The sequence below is a fragment of the Vanellus vanellus genome, assembly GCF_965231255.1.
Source record: "Vanellus vanellus genome assembly, chromosome: 6".
Lineage (NCBI taxonomy): Eukaryota > Metazoa > Chordata > Aves > Charadriiformes > Charadriidae > Vanellus > Vanellus vanellus.
The window spans coordinates 9,000,687-9,016,820 of NC_138911.1; the positions used below are offsets into that span (position 1 = coordinate 9,000,687).

General features: G+C 33.5%; 1 protein-coding gene across 1 annotated transcript in view; it reads right to left on the reverse strand.

Moving 5' to 3' along the window:
• CCDC73 (coiled-coil domain containing 73) overlaps nucleotides 1-15,642 on the reverse strand; it is a gene marked incomplete at both ends in the record, with an annotated part of 57,714 nt that extends 42,072 nt beyond the window's left edge. Inside the window, 4 exons of the mRNA XM_082485049.1 lie at nucleotides 800-835; nucleotides 1,624-1,695; nucleotides 5,158-5,229; nucleotides 15,511-15,642. Of these exons, the coding sequence (XP_082341175.1) occupies nucleotides 800-835; nucleotides 1,624-1,695; nucleotides 5,158-5,229; nucleotides 15,511-15,642 (312 nt within the window). The remainder of the gene's footprint in view (nucleotides 1-799; nucleotides 836-1,623; nucleotides 1,696-5,157; nucleotides 5,230-15,510) is intronic.
• Between the last annotated feature and the right edge of the window lie 492 nt (nucleotides 15,643-16,134).

The following is a 16,134-nucleotide window of genomic DNA, read 5'->3' on the forward strand; positions in this document are numbered from 1 at the left end:
GTGTGGACAAACAAACAAGAAAAAACTCCAAATACAAGCAAGAAACTCAACCAGATAATATAAATGCAGCAAAGTTTACTTTGATATACTTTCAAACCAATTTCACTTGCTTGCAAATTTCTGTGCAAGTTCTTATGAATCATATGGCATACTCAGCCACTCTTAATCATCGGGAAATTTAAGTGAAACAGAGTCCACATGCAGACATTTATTGAATTCACTGTTTGAAACAGGCTCCTAGTGTACCAAATGCAAATCTTTTATTCAGAAAAGGAAGCAGGCACTCAGTTTGGTATAAAAACTCATGTAGTTAAGAAAAATCCCATAAATTCAGGCTTATGTATATCTTAATTCAGTTTAGCTCAAGTTCCTTAGGAAACCAGCTCAGGTAAATTAATAAAAGCCCTATTAAAATCTGGTTTTACTAAACCAGTTAGAACTGTTATTTTCCACTAGTACGTGGAAAAATAGCCATAAGACTTTCCCCAAACCCCTAAAATCAAATACATTTTGTATAGCTTTAATATAGAATTATCAAACAACACTTTTCCCCCCAATTGATTTTTAGCATAAGCAGATTTTAAAGTGACATTACACAAGTAATTCTATAGGCTATAAACAAAAAAAAAGTAACAAAAGTAATAAAGAAATTTCTTTTGCGAGGGCCATAGCAAGAAAAGTAATTTAATTGTAATATACGTATTTATACTTAAAATATGTTTGGTAAGATATATGGTATTATCATTTGTTTATGTGCTTCACTGGATCACAAATAACAAATTACTGTAACAGACAGTACCTTTTCTTCTTCTATGGCAAACATCCTTGCCTGTAACTTGATTGCCAGAGGCATAAAAAAAAAAAAAGAGAAACAACAAATCAATACATCACATGGGATGAATTTTATTTATACAACTTGACAATATAATTATATTACCCTGCATAGTGTACTTCCTGTATTTTCCTTTAACTATAGTAACAAGCAGCAAGCTTGTGAATCTCAAATTATTTTTTTGCAAGAAAGAAAAACCTAATTGCTTGTCGTCTTTGCGTGATATGATTGTGATGCAGCATTAGTGATAAATTCTTCATCAACATGTGCAACAGTTTCAGTTCCTATGACTGTTCTCTGCAAGTTCTTTCAGGACTCATATTTGTTGAGTATATATTACAGAGAGAAAAAAACCCACAACTCCAATTTGAAAGACTGAAACACACTTTCAAATGTTAAACAGAGTAAGTTATGTGTCAGATCTTTTACCATGGTTTATGAATCTAACCTTGCAGAGGACATGCCATCTTAAAGACAGAGGAAAAAAAAAAACAAAACTACAAACCAAAAAACAGATTAAAAGAAGTGTTATCTTCTCTAGGAATTTTGGAAGTATAAAAGTGAAAAATTCCAGTAAGAGTGGCTTACTGAGAAGAACTGTCAAAATACAGGCATTATACTGTGCCTGGAAGAAAGAAAAAGACCTGAATTCTTTAAGCTATATATTCTAACATTTCATATGCAACAGAAAAATATTTTAAGACCAACTGATAACTTGCTATTATGCCATCATATTACACCATCATATTTTAAAATCTCATTGTCAAAGCTAGAAGGCCTTATTTTGCTACCTGTTTTTTAAAAGCTGCCACGGCTTCTTTGTTTTGTTGGTGCAGTGTGTCCGTCTGATGCTGCAAAGTTTCCTGCTCATGTGAAATAACAATGATGTGTTTTAAATATTATCTTGCAGCAAACCATACATATAGTATTTCAAGAAAAAAACTGATTCCTTGTTACATATTTTTAGAAGGACATGATTGATTAAAAACAAGACCTGAAGACTAAAAAGAGACATTTGTTAACTGGTAATCATCTTTTTGGTAGCAGCTTCTCTTTAATTCATAACATGTAATAACTCTCACCTCTGGGATTCAGATTTGTTGTTGCTAGGACTTCTATAAGCAATTCTTACCCATCCCATCAACCTGCAAAAGCAATCCAACACCTATTTCCATCTTAAGACAGCATCTTGACACAGTCCCAGGTAGTTTTAATAGAATTCTAATTTTAATCTCCATTACAAAAATGTAATCCCATTAAAGAATGACAATCTGTTATTCTGTTTTTAGCTACATTTTAGTCACTTAACAAACTACATGAAAGAGCTGAAGGAGGGCAGAAAAGACTAAGAGTAAGGCGATACCGTAAGATTTTTATCATCCTACTGTCTGGCTTTACTCTCATCCATAAAAACAGGAAAATGAGTAAAAGATGTACTATTATTTTTATTTTTGTTATTATTTCATATCATAATCTCATAGACATACTACACTGCAAATTTTTAATGTCTTTAAGCATCATGTTCCTATACAAGATAGGACACACACACCAATTGAGGTGAAGTAATACAGAAGATATGTTTTGTTTCTAAGACTTTTTTTTTTTTTTGAAGTTCTAAACACTAAAAAATATTAGGTAAAGGTAGTCAAGAGGCTCTTGACTTGAACAGCAGTCCTTGAACAGCTATCTCAAAATATAGGTGAGTGTTTAGCTAAAAAAATATTAGTGTGAAGTAGGAAATGATTAAGTAATGACTGCACAAAAATATATGTGAATCGAGACTATTAAAAATAATGACTGGGAGAAAATAAATTGATTATTTGTTTCACACATGAAAAGTCTAATTTCTTCTCCTGCCTTAACTGAGAAACTGAGAGTTTTTCAAACACAAAGCCCATTCTATTATTGCTGCTTTCCCCAGAAAATTGGTGTTACTTTCAAGTTCCACAAGTGAGAGCTGTTGCCTTTTGATACAACACAAGAATCTGTGGAAGTAAGGTGTTTTATATTCATGTAAATACTCTTTAATTCACTGTAAGATAGGCTGAGAAAGTTTTGATTGGCATCTAACAAACAATGCATACTACATGAACGAATATTCAAAAAGGTGAAAACAAAAGTCTTGAGGAATTTTTTCCTCAAGTTGACACAACTGTGTTCAAAGACACAGGTTCTCTAGTGGGTAAAGGGTATGCCAAGTACACTGGAGAGACAGAAAAAGTACTGCAGTGACAGCAAATCAATGATTCCCAGTGGAGTATTCCTACTCACCACAGGAATAACATTTTATATCCACAGTACTGTCAAATTAAGATGACACTTCCTTAGATTATCAGAATTCAAGCCAATATTATAAAATAATCCATGTAGATATAATTTTGGTTTCACAGAACAGTCATCCTTTATACAATTTTGTCATTAATGTAATTGATAACTGGAAAACAGCATTACTGAAGTCTTCGTAGTATACCACAGTCATCTCTGTACTGTATATTCAATTGATATATTTTACCCTAAAAAAGAGACTGGGAAATTTCTACAAATATTCATTTCCTAACAGGCCTCACAGCTCAGACTATTAAATAAAATTATTATATATAACTTTCTCAGAAATTCAGGTTTTTATTAAATTTTCCATACATACCCTGTATGTGTGGTGCAGGGAGAGCGAATAATGAAGTTGGTTTTTAAAAATATAAACAAAAATCACCTTTGATATTGTGATGTTATAGCAACTATAATGTTTATACTCATTAGGTTTAAACAAATTTTTTCTCCAGTTATTCTGTTTTCCCTGTAGTGTGTTTTTTTTTCCCCAAGGGCAGCAACAGTATTCATAAAACTTAGTCAAAGATTTGCTTTAAAATTGTTAATAAACCAGAAACTTAGCTTGTCACATCTTTATTTTAAACTAGTTTGCTAAACTTAGGGTAAAATAAAATACATAATAAAATAATATATACTGAATCACAGAAACGTTGACTGAAATGGGTATCTCTCTGAAGAAAAAGTATAACAAAACCTTTGATAAGCCAGGGGATGCTGCCTACTTACTGAACTACTGTTGAGGTCAATATGATTCTGCATTCAGAAACCATCAGGTCACAAATTCAATTTAAGTGTCATACTTAGCATTTTCATCTTACTTGAATCTACAGAATTGGAAACTCATATCAGTTAGTTCCTTTGAAGTTCCAGAGCTCTACATATGTGCTCACACAAAGTTCCTAAAAATCTACATCTCATTGTTTACATCAGGTTTGCCACATGCCAATGTTTAATGCAAAGTGCAGGAAAAAAAGAGTTCACCTAACTGCCTAAGTCGCATCTTTTTATTAACAGTAAATTAAATCGCTGTTAAGGTCTCAGAATTAATGGAAATCATCCCTTTTGAACCCAGATTATTGAGAATAATACTGCAATTCTAGGTTAAAAAAAGCAAAGAAGGATTACAAATTGAAAGCACTGTTGCTTTTACAAATACAAAATATTTCCTGTTTCTGTGTGCACATATATATCTTTCAGAAAAAAAAGCATGTGGTGAGGATTATTAACTTAAGATGGTTAGGATGAACTGCAAGATGAAATAGTCTTCCTTTACTACTAAGATGTTAAATAACCCAAGATCAAGGATAGACCTAAAATTATTGTTTTTTCTGTGATCGTAAAATATACAGAGTGAAGCCTTTTATCTTGTGACCTAGTGAGTGGGGTCATAGGTTTGATTGTATTAGAGAAGGGAATGGATTTCTTATGAAAGCATAACCTCAAGAGCCCTACCCCTAAGAAGAATGTTAGACTTATTTTACCGAAAACTTCATTCTGAGAATGTAAAAGCTGACAAACCACTTTTGAGTACATCTAACATAAGTTCCTGTTTAAAATACGTTTTTGGAAAAATTCTCACCCCCAAAACATTGCAAGTGAAGATATTTGTACAACTGCACTGGTACTCACACTTCCCAAAGCCACGCATAATAGGGAGAAGCTGCTGCGTAGCTTCCCCCACGCTAACGTGTCAACATGTCTCATGTTAAGTTAAATGTCTTATTGCTTCAATATTTACATCCCTTTTGACTGAAGATTTCCAGTCATGCCAAATATGATGGCAACTCTTTTGTTAATCAGATTTCTAGGTTGAGCGCAATCCAAACCAAAATAAAAGATTACAGAAGTTCATGAGTAGGCAATAAACCATTGGCCACATTCTACTACTAAAAATGACAATAGCCTTAAGAGAATTGTACCAAATCACAATCCATATTAATATTATATTAAAGTTAAATCCCAGCAGTTAAAACATCAAAACCATGTAGGAAAGTTACCTTTTGCCATTCAAGTTCCTGTTTCTCTACAACAATTTTACTTATTTGATCTTCATAATTAATCTCTGTTTCCTAGTTAAAAAACAAAACAAAAACAATTTATAAAAAGATAATACCTTCAAATAAAATACCACCATAATTTGTGTATTCATACCCTTCTTCCTGTACAGTCCAGTACACAGAACAGTATGTGCCTGCATATTGCACAGCAAAAAAGGAGACAAAAGCTCTCTGTACATGGTAAAATAGCAGATGACTTCAGCTGTTTTGGTCAGAAAATTTGCCAAATAACTTAGATTGAAATGCACAGCAGAAGATTAGGAGCTAGGATTATAGCTCTTTTAATTAGCAGGAACAGTTCCCTACATATTCTCTTCTGCATCTTGCAACAAAACCAGAATCAAAGGGAATAAACTAGACTTGATTTCACACTTGAAAAATGATTGAATATTCTGGTGAACCAAGTCAAAATACTGAGATGAAGAGAAATTCAGCAAGCTGCAATAAGTGCTTTAAGAATCAATTGTTAGTCAATGATACAGATAATCACAGTTAATGAGTCAGAATCTTCAGGACATCTTAGTTATTCAACTCAAAGCATTTGAATCTTCATTCTTTTCGACATTTCCCAGGACAACTGAAAGTTTGTCCCAGCAATTACTTGTTACTGTGGAAAAAGTGAAACATTTGTCATAACCTTCTGTGCCAAGAAGCCTCCTGACCTACCAGATGAAAGCAAAAAGTTAAAGAGAAGTCAGGGATAGTCAACACATTTTTTTATATGATGAGCTACCTGAAAATCTGAGAAGTCTAAAGTTTCTTTCACAATCCAGGAGATGGACTAGTAACAGGAAGGTGCATTATGTTTCCTGTTCTTGCAGAAGCACTTTGTCAAGAATCAAACTATTACTGTGATAATAAATGAGACTTACCTGCTGATAATCACAGTTGCTAAAAATTTATGGAAATTTTCCTGAAATATTCTGGTATTAAAGTCAGATTTTCCTAACTGGAATCAGCTTCCCTTTTGAGTCAAATTTTTATGAGCACCAGCCTTCCTTTACAAATACAACACTCAAAGGAAGAACAACAGGTTCCCCTATCAAACACTCATGGCTTCTTGCAAGAAGAGTATTTAGGTTTTTGATGTGTATCATAAGCAATTCACTGCTGTCCTGTTATTGCATATAGTCAAATTCATGAATATCCTTTGAAGACTTAGAGCGCTACACTAATGTGTTGCTCTGTGCTTCAGAAGGCTAATTTCCTGCCTTTTCTCCGCAGACCAATGAACACCTTGAAAAAGTGACCACATTAAGGTAAGATGGACTTCTCTTTGATGAATTGGTGCACTAGTAACATTTATTGAGGTCTTGTCTTGGACACACTCCAACAAGGGCCAAAGTGACTGTGTGAGGGTAAAAGAGTACTCCCAATGCCTGAACTGTGTTATATGAGTTACTGTATATTGATATAATATGCACACCTTTATGCTTTTTTGGGTTCAACTTCCCCACTCCAGTTTAAAACCTGCATTCTAAATTGATGCAAAAATAAGCACTCTTGAAATGACTCACACCACAACAGCCCAGACAACTGCAAAAGAAGTGGCTATAATCCTCAGGGAAACAGTGACAACTCAAAAAAAGTGCCATTTATGGATCTCTGTAATAAAAAATTAAAAGCAGGACTCAAAAAGATTATTCTCTTTATATTGGGTTTTAAGTAAAATTCTACTGAATTGCAATACCATGAATGAATATTACTTACCATAAGAAAAAAACCCACCAACCTCTGGATGAAGTAATAAATTTTCTGAAACAGTGAAAGAGCAAACTGAGGTTCTTCCTCCTTCCACAGTGAAGCAGATGATACAAATGTTTTGGCTACAAAGAATAAAGTATGCTGCATCTTTAAGAAATGCGGTTCTTTCCTAAACGCAGTACAAATGAGTGTGCCAAGTTTTTGATGCAAGGATATTTACAACTCTTCAACAATTTGTGCAAAACTGTTTTAAAGAAGATTTTGCAACCCTTGCTCACTTAGTATAACATTTGATCCATAGTCCCACCGTACTTTCCATAGAAATAAAATGGCAAAATATGTCCCAAGATGATTTAAAATTGGGTTTTGACATTGACATCTTTTATAGGTTTTAGGGTCAATACTGACTTCCTTGATTAACAGCGAGTTTACAGGCACATGTGTGGACAGAAACAACACATGTTTCTATCCACAGGAGGCTACCCCTAAGCATTTCAAGAGTTACTTGTGGGATCTGAAGATATGCCTTTCTCACATGAATTTTACATACAAAATACTGAATGTACATTTAAAATTAAGATTTGGCTCACAGAGAACTAGAGAAAAGTTCTTTAGCTTTGCTTCTCTGATATGTACCAACAGAATATAGACAGGGAAGAGACCTGAAGATTTTATGTGCCTAATGGTAAAAAAAATTATTTAAAAGATTATCAATACTTCCCAGTTCTGCTTTAACAAATAGTACTTTGGAGTTGCAATGAATTTGTTTTCTGACAGTAATCTATAAGTACTGAAAAAAAATACATCCCCCTAATTTCTCTGGATTGATTAAAACAAATAAGGTTGGCTTACAGCTTCTTATAGAAGTGCAATCTCAAGCAATTTATGCCACTAAGCAACAAATGCTATTGAAATTATATATTACTAGCAAAAGCATTATTCAAAATTGTAAGAAGTAAGGATTATAAGATCTGACCCTTAAACACGCCATGTAAATTATTCCTAAACTAATCAAAATGCACTGCAGTAGTATTCTTCCATAACTCTTGACTACAAACTTCTACCAGTCCCCTGTGCAGGCCTGAGCATATGTAAGGGCGTTTCATAGATAAAATCAGAATTTTGATCCAGTGCACAACTGAACAGGGAGAAGGAGATAGCCGGTTATCTCATGGATCAGATCTAGCCTCAGGGAACCCAAGTATCTGCACCAGTGCAACAGAAGCAACAGTGACATGTTGCTGCAGAAGATGTAGCACGGACTTAGATCAACATAATGGACAGCAAAACTGTCCCCAGAATACTTGAAATGCCTGCACAATTGAGTCCTAATATGCTTTTTCATAGCATGCTAACTAATTTTTCAAGTATATATTTTAAAACCATGCAAACTGATCACACTGATCGCTGCATTTCTCCTGCTTCTGTGCATATAACTGTCTCTCTTTTCTTTGTAAACTCATTTAGTTTGGTGTATTTGTTATATGCCAAAAGCTCAAGTTTAGAGCATTTACAAACCAAACTTCAAACTGCAACTAGCATCAGAAAAGAAACACTGCTATGAAAATAAAGCGGTAACAGAGATTAAAAGAGCTTAATATATGCACTGAGTTTCTGACCTCACTAAAATTTATGACAAATATATCACTAATTTCAATGGTTGTTGGAGATCAACAAGTATCTATCCATATTAAACTTATCAAGAAATAAAGGGACAAGAATGTAATATTTTAATATTACAACGTAGCAACGTAGCAGATACTAGTGTTACAAATTCTTGACAAAGAAAACTTCAATTCAAATAGACTGGGCTTATCAAAATGCAGGCAAAATACTTGCCTAAATGAAACGAAGCCTTTGGTGTATACAAAAAGTTTAGTATGAAACAACAAAAAGATTTTATAAACAATGGAACTGGCAGACTAATTGTAATCAAGCATATACACCACTTCAATTTTAAAATGTGTAAGTATTTTAAATCCTAATGACAACACTGAAGAGAAAATACTCACAGAAATACATTTTTGTGCAGATACTTAAAATTCTATAATTGTTCTAAGAAATATCATGTTAAGATTTAAGACATTTATAATTGTTAACTCCCACATCCATACCAAGAACTTTACATTTAACTAAATAAATACAATAACACAAGTTTGAAAACTGCATTAAATTCCATTGTAAGTGAGCCCTTTGCTTTGAATACTAAAGAGAATAAGAACCAAAGTTCTAAGTGAACACCACTCCTCCAACTTACTCCCAAATTATAAAGGAAACTCTGGAAGCTATCAAAAATGTGTATATGTGTAACTACTGTTGAAAACAATAAACATCATAAATACTTAAACTGAGAATGACAATTAGATGATAAAAATGTTCTCATGTGAAACAGCTAACAATTATAAGCCTTATCCATCATTTTTACTTCGTTCAAAGGACATTTATAGTTTACCCATTTTGAACTGAAAGCTTTTAAAACTTGTGTGAAGCACTTTTTTTTTTTTAAGAAGTTCCACCAGCTGTTTAATAAGACAAAAACATTTTTGTTATACTGAGGAGAATAACATTGTATATAACTTTGATGAGGTATCAAAAAACCACAAAACCTTAAAAGTGTTCATTTTTTATTAGATGCCTTAGGACTACATGGATTTAAGTGTTTTTATAAAAAAAGACTACCATAACAATAAAAGAGGAGTAATTTGATGGTTTATTTACTCGTTATAACCTTTAGAAAGTGTCAAGCCTTCTTTAAAGTGTTTGCTTCAGGCTGTAGTTTTACAAGATGGGCTGTGGATTGGTCAAGCCCCCTCGATTCTTGACCCTGAACAGATTTAGGAACAGAGTACAGCTGGCTCTTGTCCAAGCAGCCAAAACTGCTGCTAGGTACTTTTATTATCTTTTTCAAACTCATAATCTACCTCCTACAAAATTGCACGTCCAATTTCTCATGCAGGTCAATCAAACAGTACTCACAGAAACTACAGTTTCTGATTGTTTCATACTATAATTAGAGTAGCCTTCATGAACTAAATAGTCCAGTACAACTTTTAGTAGAATGCATGGATATTCTTCTTAAGATTTATTCCCAGGACCAATGTTAAAGAGAAAGAAAATATTTATAACAGCTTGATCCTAACTTTAGTTCCTGATACATTTTTGGATCTTAATACTTATGACAGTTAATCAAAACTTTCAGGAACCATATATTTGTAATTTATTCTCAAAAAATTTTCATTTTCAGAAGCAGACAAATAGAAGTGTATATCAACCACCTCTTTTCCTCTGGAAAACTTTTATTGCTCTGTCCTTGATTTCACTGCATAGACTGCAATTGCTCTATATTTAAATAAATCTCATCTGTTTAAATATATTCCTTTAAATGCTTGCATTGATACTTATAATACTCTTCTCTCCAACTTCAAGTAATCAGTTCCTAATCCTAATAGTTCCTAATTAGACACATTATTTGCTAACACAGAAGTTATAAGCTAACACTGCTTACTGACTTGAACAACACTGTTGTGTATGTCACGCTCATAAGAACCATAAACTTCAATACTGCTTATTCTTTTATATCCACATACATTTTTTCTTTTTTTTTAATACTCAATATTAATATTTAATATTTCCATCATTTTGCTGAAAAGTACCCTAACTTAAACTTAGGCAGAAAATCCAGTTACAAGACTGTGCTGTTTCCCTTTCATTAAATTTCTTAACTTAATATCTCAAAACACAATTTGCCTTTTGGGCCCAAGTGACGTTTCCAAATACTAACCTTATACTGAAACTTCCAACTTTCATCTCAATACTGAACTCCACTTGCTCATCTTATCTGTGAAACACTGCTAAATAGATGAGTTAGCTCTGCACACTTATGTACATCTCTTCTATTCTGGAAGAAAGCAGCTCAGCTATCCTGAGCTACAATATGCTATATGGTGCTACGCTGTGCGGTGCAAACCCCTTCATACTTGCCAGAAAGCAGAATTACATTTTAGGAATGGAAGACAGTAGTTAAGGGTAAGCAAAGCTCCTTCATGTCCTCCCTCTAATAGGCCACTGTGCTGAGGAGCTTGGATTAGAACAGCCAAAGCCATAGCAAAGGTAGAGCAAGAGCAATTGAGATAAACTTGCTCAAATCAATCTGAAAGGAAGAGCACATCAGCTCTGCAGCACCAGGGTGAGCTACAGCTTCTGAGAACAGCAACTAGAAAAAACTCAAGGTGACGTTGGGAGAGCCACAATGTCTGTGTCACAACAGACATGATTCAGGATTTGCCTCTTTTAGCAAATACATACATAAGTACTCTTCTTGTATTTTCATGCTGATGGCCAGTGAGCAGTCATTGAGAAAGAAAGTAAGAACAAAAAGGAGGTCTACTTTACATCAAAACAGAAGGAGGCAGAACAGAAGACAGAAAGGGACAGAAACTAAGAAAAACACAGAAAAGAAAGAGGGGGACAAAGAGCATTAGTGACAGGGAAGGAGACCAGAGTCAGTGACAGGACATGGAACTGATTCCAGAAGTCTTGGGACCCTGCATTCCTGTGCTGTGAGCACAGATATGAAATTCCCTGGCAAATCAGACATCTCATCCGCACTGTTGATGGCTGATTCTAATACTACCCGCTATGTCAACATGCTCCTTTGGCTCAAGCAAGGGAGAAGTTTTACATAGTGCTTGACAGTAAATAGTAGGATGATAACTATCAATAACAAGACAATATGGCTTCAATTTACAAAATTCAGGGGTGGGTGGGTATTCCAGGATTCTCAAAGGAAATATTTAAAGAATCCTATATTAAAATATTTATTTGAAAATAGAAAATGTTTTTATGGGTAAACTCAATGCCCTTTGCAACTCTGATGTTCTTTAATACAACAGTTTTCTTTCGTGGTAAAGAAAAATTACCTTGTGAGAAATGAGGAAAAAAAATTGAGAGCTGGAAAAAACGTTTCTTAAAAAGTATTTTAGTTAAAAGATAAGCACTACCAAGTTATATCTATATCGTAACTGCTCAAAGAGAAAAGAGCAAAATTTATTTTTGTAATTTTTATTAAACAGAAGAGTATCAAATCTAAAACTCAAGGAAAAGAAAGACAGAATCTATAGTATTAGCTAGTCTTTGTGATGTTCCAGTTAACACCAGAAAGAGCCTCAATAGATGCTTGTTTTCAGGTATGGAAACAGGTCACTGAAACTTGTCCTTTGCACCAAAGAAAAACATTAGTAAAATTTTAAAATCATCACTAAGATTTATCTTTCTTGTGTTCAGTTAACCAACACCTACCCTGCTTCAACTGCTGCTAAAAATACCCATATCCCCAGGCTATTAGAATACATTTCTAGGGGAGTAAGAAAGAATTTCCTTGATTTCTTATGTTTACATCCTTTTCTAGCTAAGGATGCTTTTTTGTATCTAGGACAAGAAAGAAAATAATTCAATACACAATATATGTGCTTTCTTGTCCTTGTAAACATTATCCTTAAACCTAAGGACAGTAGCCCTGTATGCATTGTACTTCAGGAAGCATTAAGGACTTCCAATTTGACCTACTATGCCGCAACTTTATACTGCCAAAATTGCCTATATTTATCTCTTAAGAAAAGGATCATCTCTTCTTACTCAACAAGATTAACTCAGATGATTGCAGAGCAAGCTTGACAGACTTTGGAACAAGTGAATGGGATATCCACCACTGGGCTGATGGGGCTTGATGAGTGGAAAAGCTAAACTGGCAAAAAAAATAGAAGGACCTTCAAACTCTATTGGAAAGTGAAGTAATCCCTGTGGGGCAGGGGAAAGAGTAATATAACTTTTTGTAGCTTCTAAATACATACATATTAAGGCAATCCATATTAAGAACAAAGACTAAGAACAGCCAAAGGAACAGAGTGAAGCTGTATCAAATAAAATAATTTAATCAATGTATAGTCCAGAATAAACATGCACAGCTACCATTAACTGGGATTTCATCTGTAAAATAGCAGAACAGTCACTTATGAGCAACTCCTCTCAATTATTTTTACTTTGAGAGTTTAACTACAGCTATATGTTCAAACAAGAAAAGTGAAAAACAGATTTGAAGTAACTTGGTGCATTATTTAAATAAGCATATTCAGAAAAATTAAATTTCTACCTTAAAATAGTATCTTATGGTATCAAATATGGATTATATCAAGTCTCTCAAAGTATTTTAATGTTCAATTTTTATCCATCTAGCATTGCACAGATAATTTCATCTGCAAATTTATTTTTATTAATTTGGAGTTTATACTGCAGTACAACCAACCATTCAAGGCAGTTTATTAAACACAAAATACATGATAGTTCCTGTCCTGAAGAGACTCCTGTCTAAGTGACAAGCAATACCAACAATGGGAAGAGAAACAGAAGCAAACAGAGGTAAAATATCTCGTCTAAGGTCAAGCCACAGGTCAAAGACAAAATTGAGAGTAAAATCCACTGTCCTTGCCTATACTGCCTCCATCGGGCTATCAATCTACTGTGAGCCTCACAAGCAACTTGGAAAGGAAGTGGCAAAAGCAGTAAGAAAACAGCAAAACTTTAACTTTTACTTCACTTTCTTATGCAGCAGTTGACACAGTTTAAATTAGTGTGTTTTGGTTTTGTCCATGGAAAAACTATTATGGTGTTATGGTGCAAGACAAGCACTGTAATGCTCTGAGTTAGTGCTGTATTTTGGTCTATGCACTACCTTTTTCTCAGGACTGATTATAAGTTTACATAATAACCTCATGTTGATTGAATATAAGAGATTCATAGCTGAAGTCAGGGGAGGAGTTTGTAGCTTTTTTTTTTTAAGCAAAAACATCCATCCAGAGTTCTACTTTAAAAGATAAAAATGAAGGACACTAGCATAGCCATGTTGTTCTATAACTCTTGCTTGTTCAAAATATTAATGTTTTATACTCCAAATTTCAAACATACTAAGCAAGCAGCCCTGATTTGATTGTTAAAGCAAAGCAAATAACAAAAATGCATTCAGGGAGACTTCAAGATTTCAAATTAACTAGCTGTAAAATGCTTAACTTTTTTTTTAGCTTAAGTTTCTAACTACAAACAGGTAAAAAATATATATATCTTTAAGGGTGAAGGAAGGCACAGATGTTTTAGAAATTTAGGGCCATGTCTTCACTATGGAATTGGCTCTTGACATTAGCATGAATTTTGAAACTAAAAATACTTTTAAGCCAAAAAATTGCTCTCCCTCCTGAGGCAACCTTATATAAAATCACAATCTTGCAGTATAGCAGACACAGAACAGACAAAAAAAAAAAAAAAAAAATCCCCAAAGATGAAACTCCATGGCACTCTATAAACGTTTTAAGCTCTAACCAAGTGCATTAAAAATGCAAAGTTAAGTTAATAATGTAGATCGAATTGAACTAACAGATATTATAGGAAAAGTACACTCCAATTACTATAAAAGTTAAATTCTTCAGTCTTTATTTTTTAATACAAAATCCGTTAGACTAGACAAAATACTACCATTGTAACAAAAGTCTAGGGACCAGATGGTGGTGAATTTCAACAATACTGCACCAAGAACATAGGATCATGCAGCTTTTTTTCTTGGATTTTTTTTATGGCAGTCATTCTTTTGTTTATGGTTTTTAAAGAGAGGATTATAGCATTTAACTTAGATCAAAATAAGCATAAATCAAGCACGTCATCAATACTAATATTTTAAAGTAATAATACACATCATTTGAACAGGTCAAATTCATCAAATGCAGAAAGATATACTTCAGGTCTTTCAAAAAAATACAACAGTTCAGAAACACTAAGGGAAGAAACAAAAACAAATGTTTACATACATACAACTGAAAAAGAAACCACAGAAAAAAATAACTGAGAAATTAACCACAGCAAAACATAGCTGCCTTCAACAGTGCAGAAACAATTTTACCTTAGTACTACAAGATGATTCAACTCATTTCAAAAACAAAACACCCCCACCCCTCAATACTCAATATGCTATTATTATAGGGCTCTAACTTAATAGTTTAGTGATTTTTAAAATGGTGAATTAAAGTGGATTTGGTTATCACAGTAGCTTTTTGCCCTTTTAGGTAATTCTGAAAAGCACAAGTAAACAGAAAAAAAAAAAAAAGTCAAAATCACTGCCTTTCCAGCAAACGGTAAATCAATTGATGAAATGAGAAAGACTTATGGACTTGGCAATGACTTCAAATCTCTGTCTTTCCTTTTCATTTCAAAGACTGCTCTTAAAGAGAAGAACTACAATGATATACAAAAATTTAATGTAGATCATTTTTTTTTTCAATAGCCTGGTGAACAACTGTAGCCACTTTGTACATTATTACAGGAAAGCCAAATTCATTCCCACGCAACCCTGTTGTCTTTGTGTTGTCTACAGAGAAATTTCTAATACAGACACTGCCTAAACCCATGATATTTTTCAACAAAGTCCTGGCTGGTGAATTACTTCAAATATAGCATGAAGTTTACCCACATTTATGCAGCATTTTCTAAAATTACATACAAGGAGACAGAAATAAGACAAAGAAACACTAAAAACAATAACATATTTACCCTTCTTATACGCAGTTCTTGTATTGCCTCCAACAAACTCGTTTTAAAGTCTAACAGTCGAATGGAAAGTAATGTCTCTGATGGACTTTGAAGAGTAGAGTCAAGTGCCTGTGTTTTAAAATCTTCATCCATTCTTTGAACTTGTTTCTGCAAAATAAAAATGTGTATTTCCCTCCAGTTTATCTTTGAGTGAATATTCAAACTGCAAAACTTGCAAATGTGGAGCAAATTATTTTTGCAAAGAGTAAAACTACCAGTTATAGCCATTATACGATTAACGATATTTTCATTTTAAATTAGTGTGTGATATTGTAAAAGAAAACAAACAGCTTTGTTACTAATTCACCATGTTAATTTGTTTTTCCTCTTTATTTTTTGCGTGGCTTTATTTTTAAATAAAGACTGTGATGAGCATGAAAAAGGAAGAAGTACAGGGTTTTTTTTCCAGAGCTACTGCCCTGCACTGGCATGAAGGTACTGCAATTAACACATCAGGCCATGAAAAAGTAACTACCTACCTTCAAGATTTCAAAACAATAACAAGACAGGCTCAATCTTAAAGGACACTTTCAGATAGGCTTAAAATTATGAACTAAAGGTAATATTCGCAGTTTCCGCTTCTGA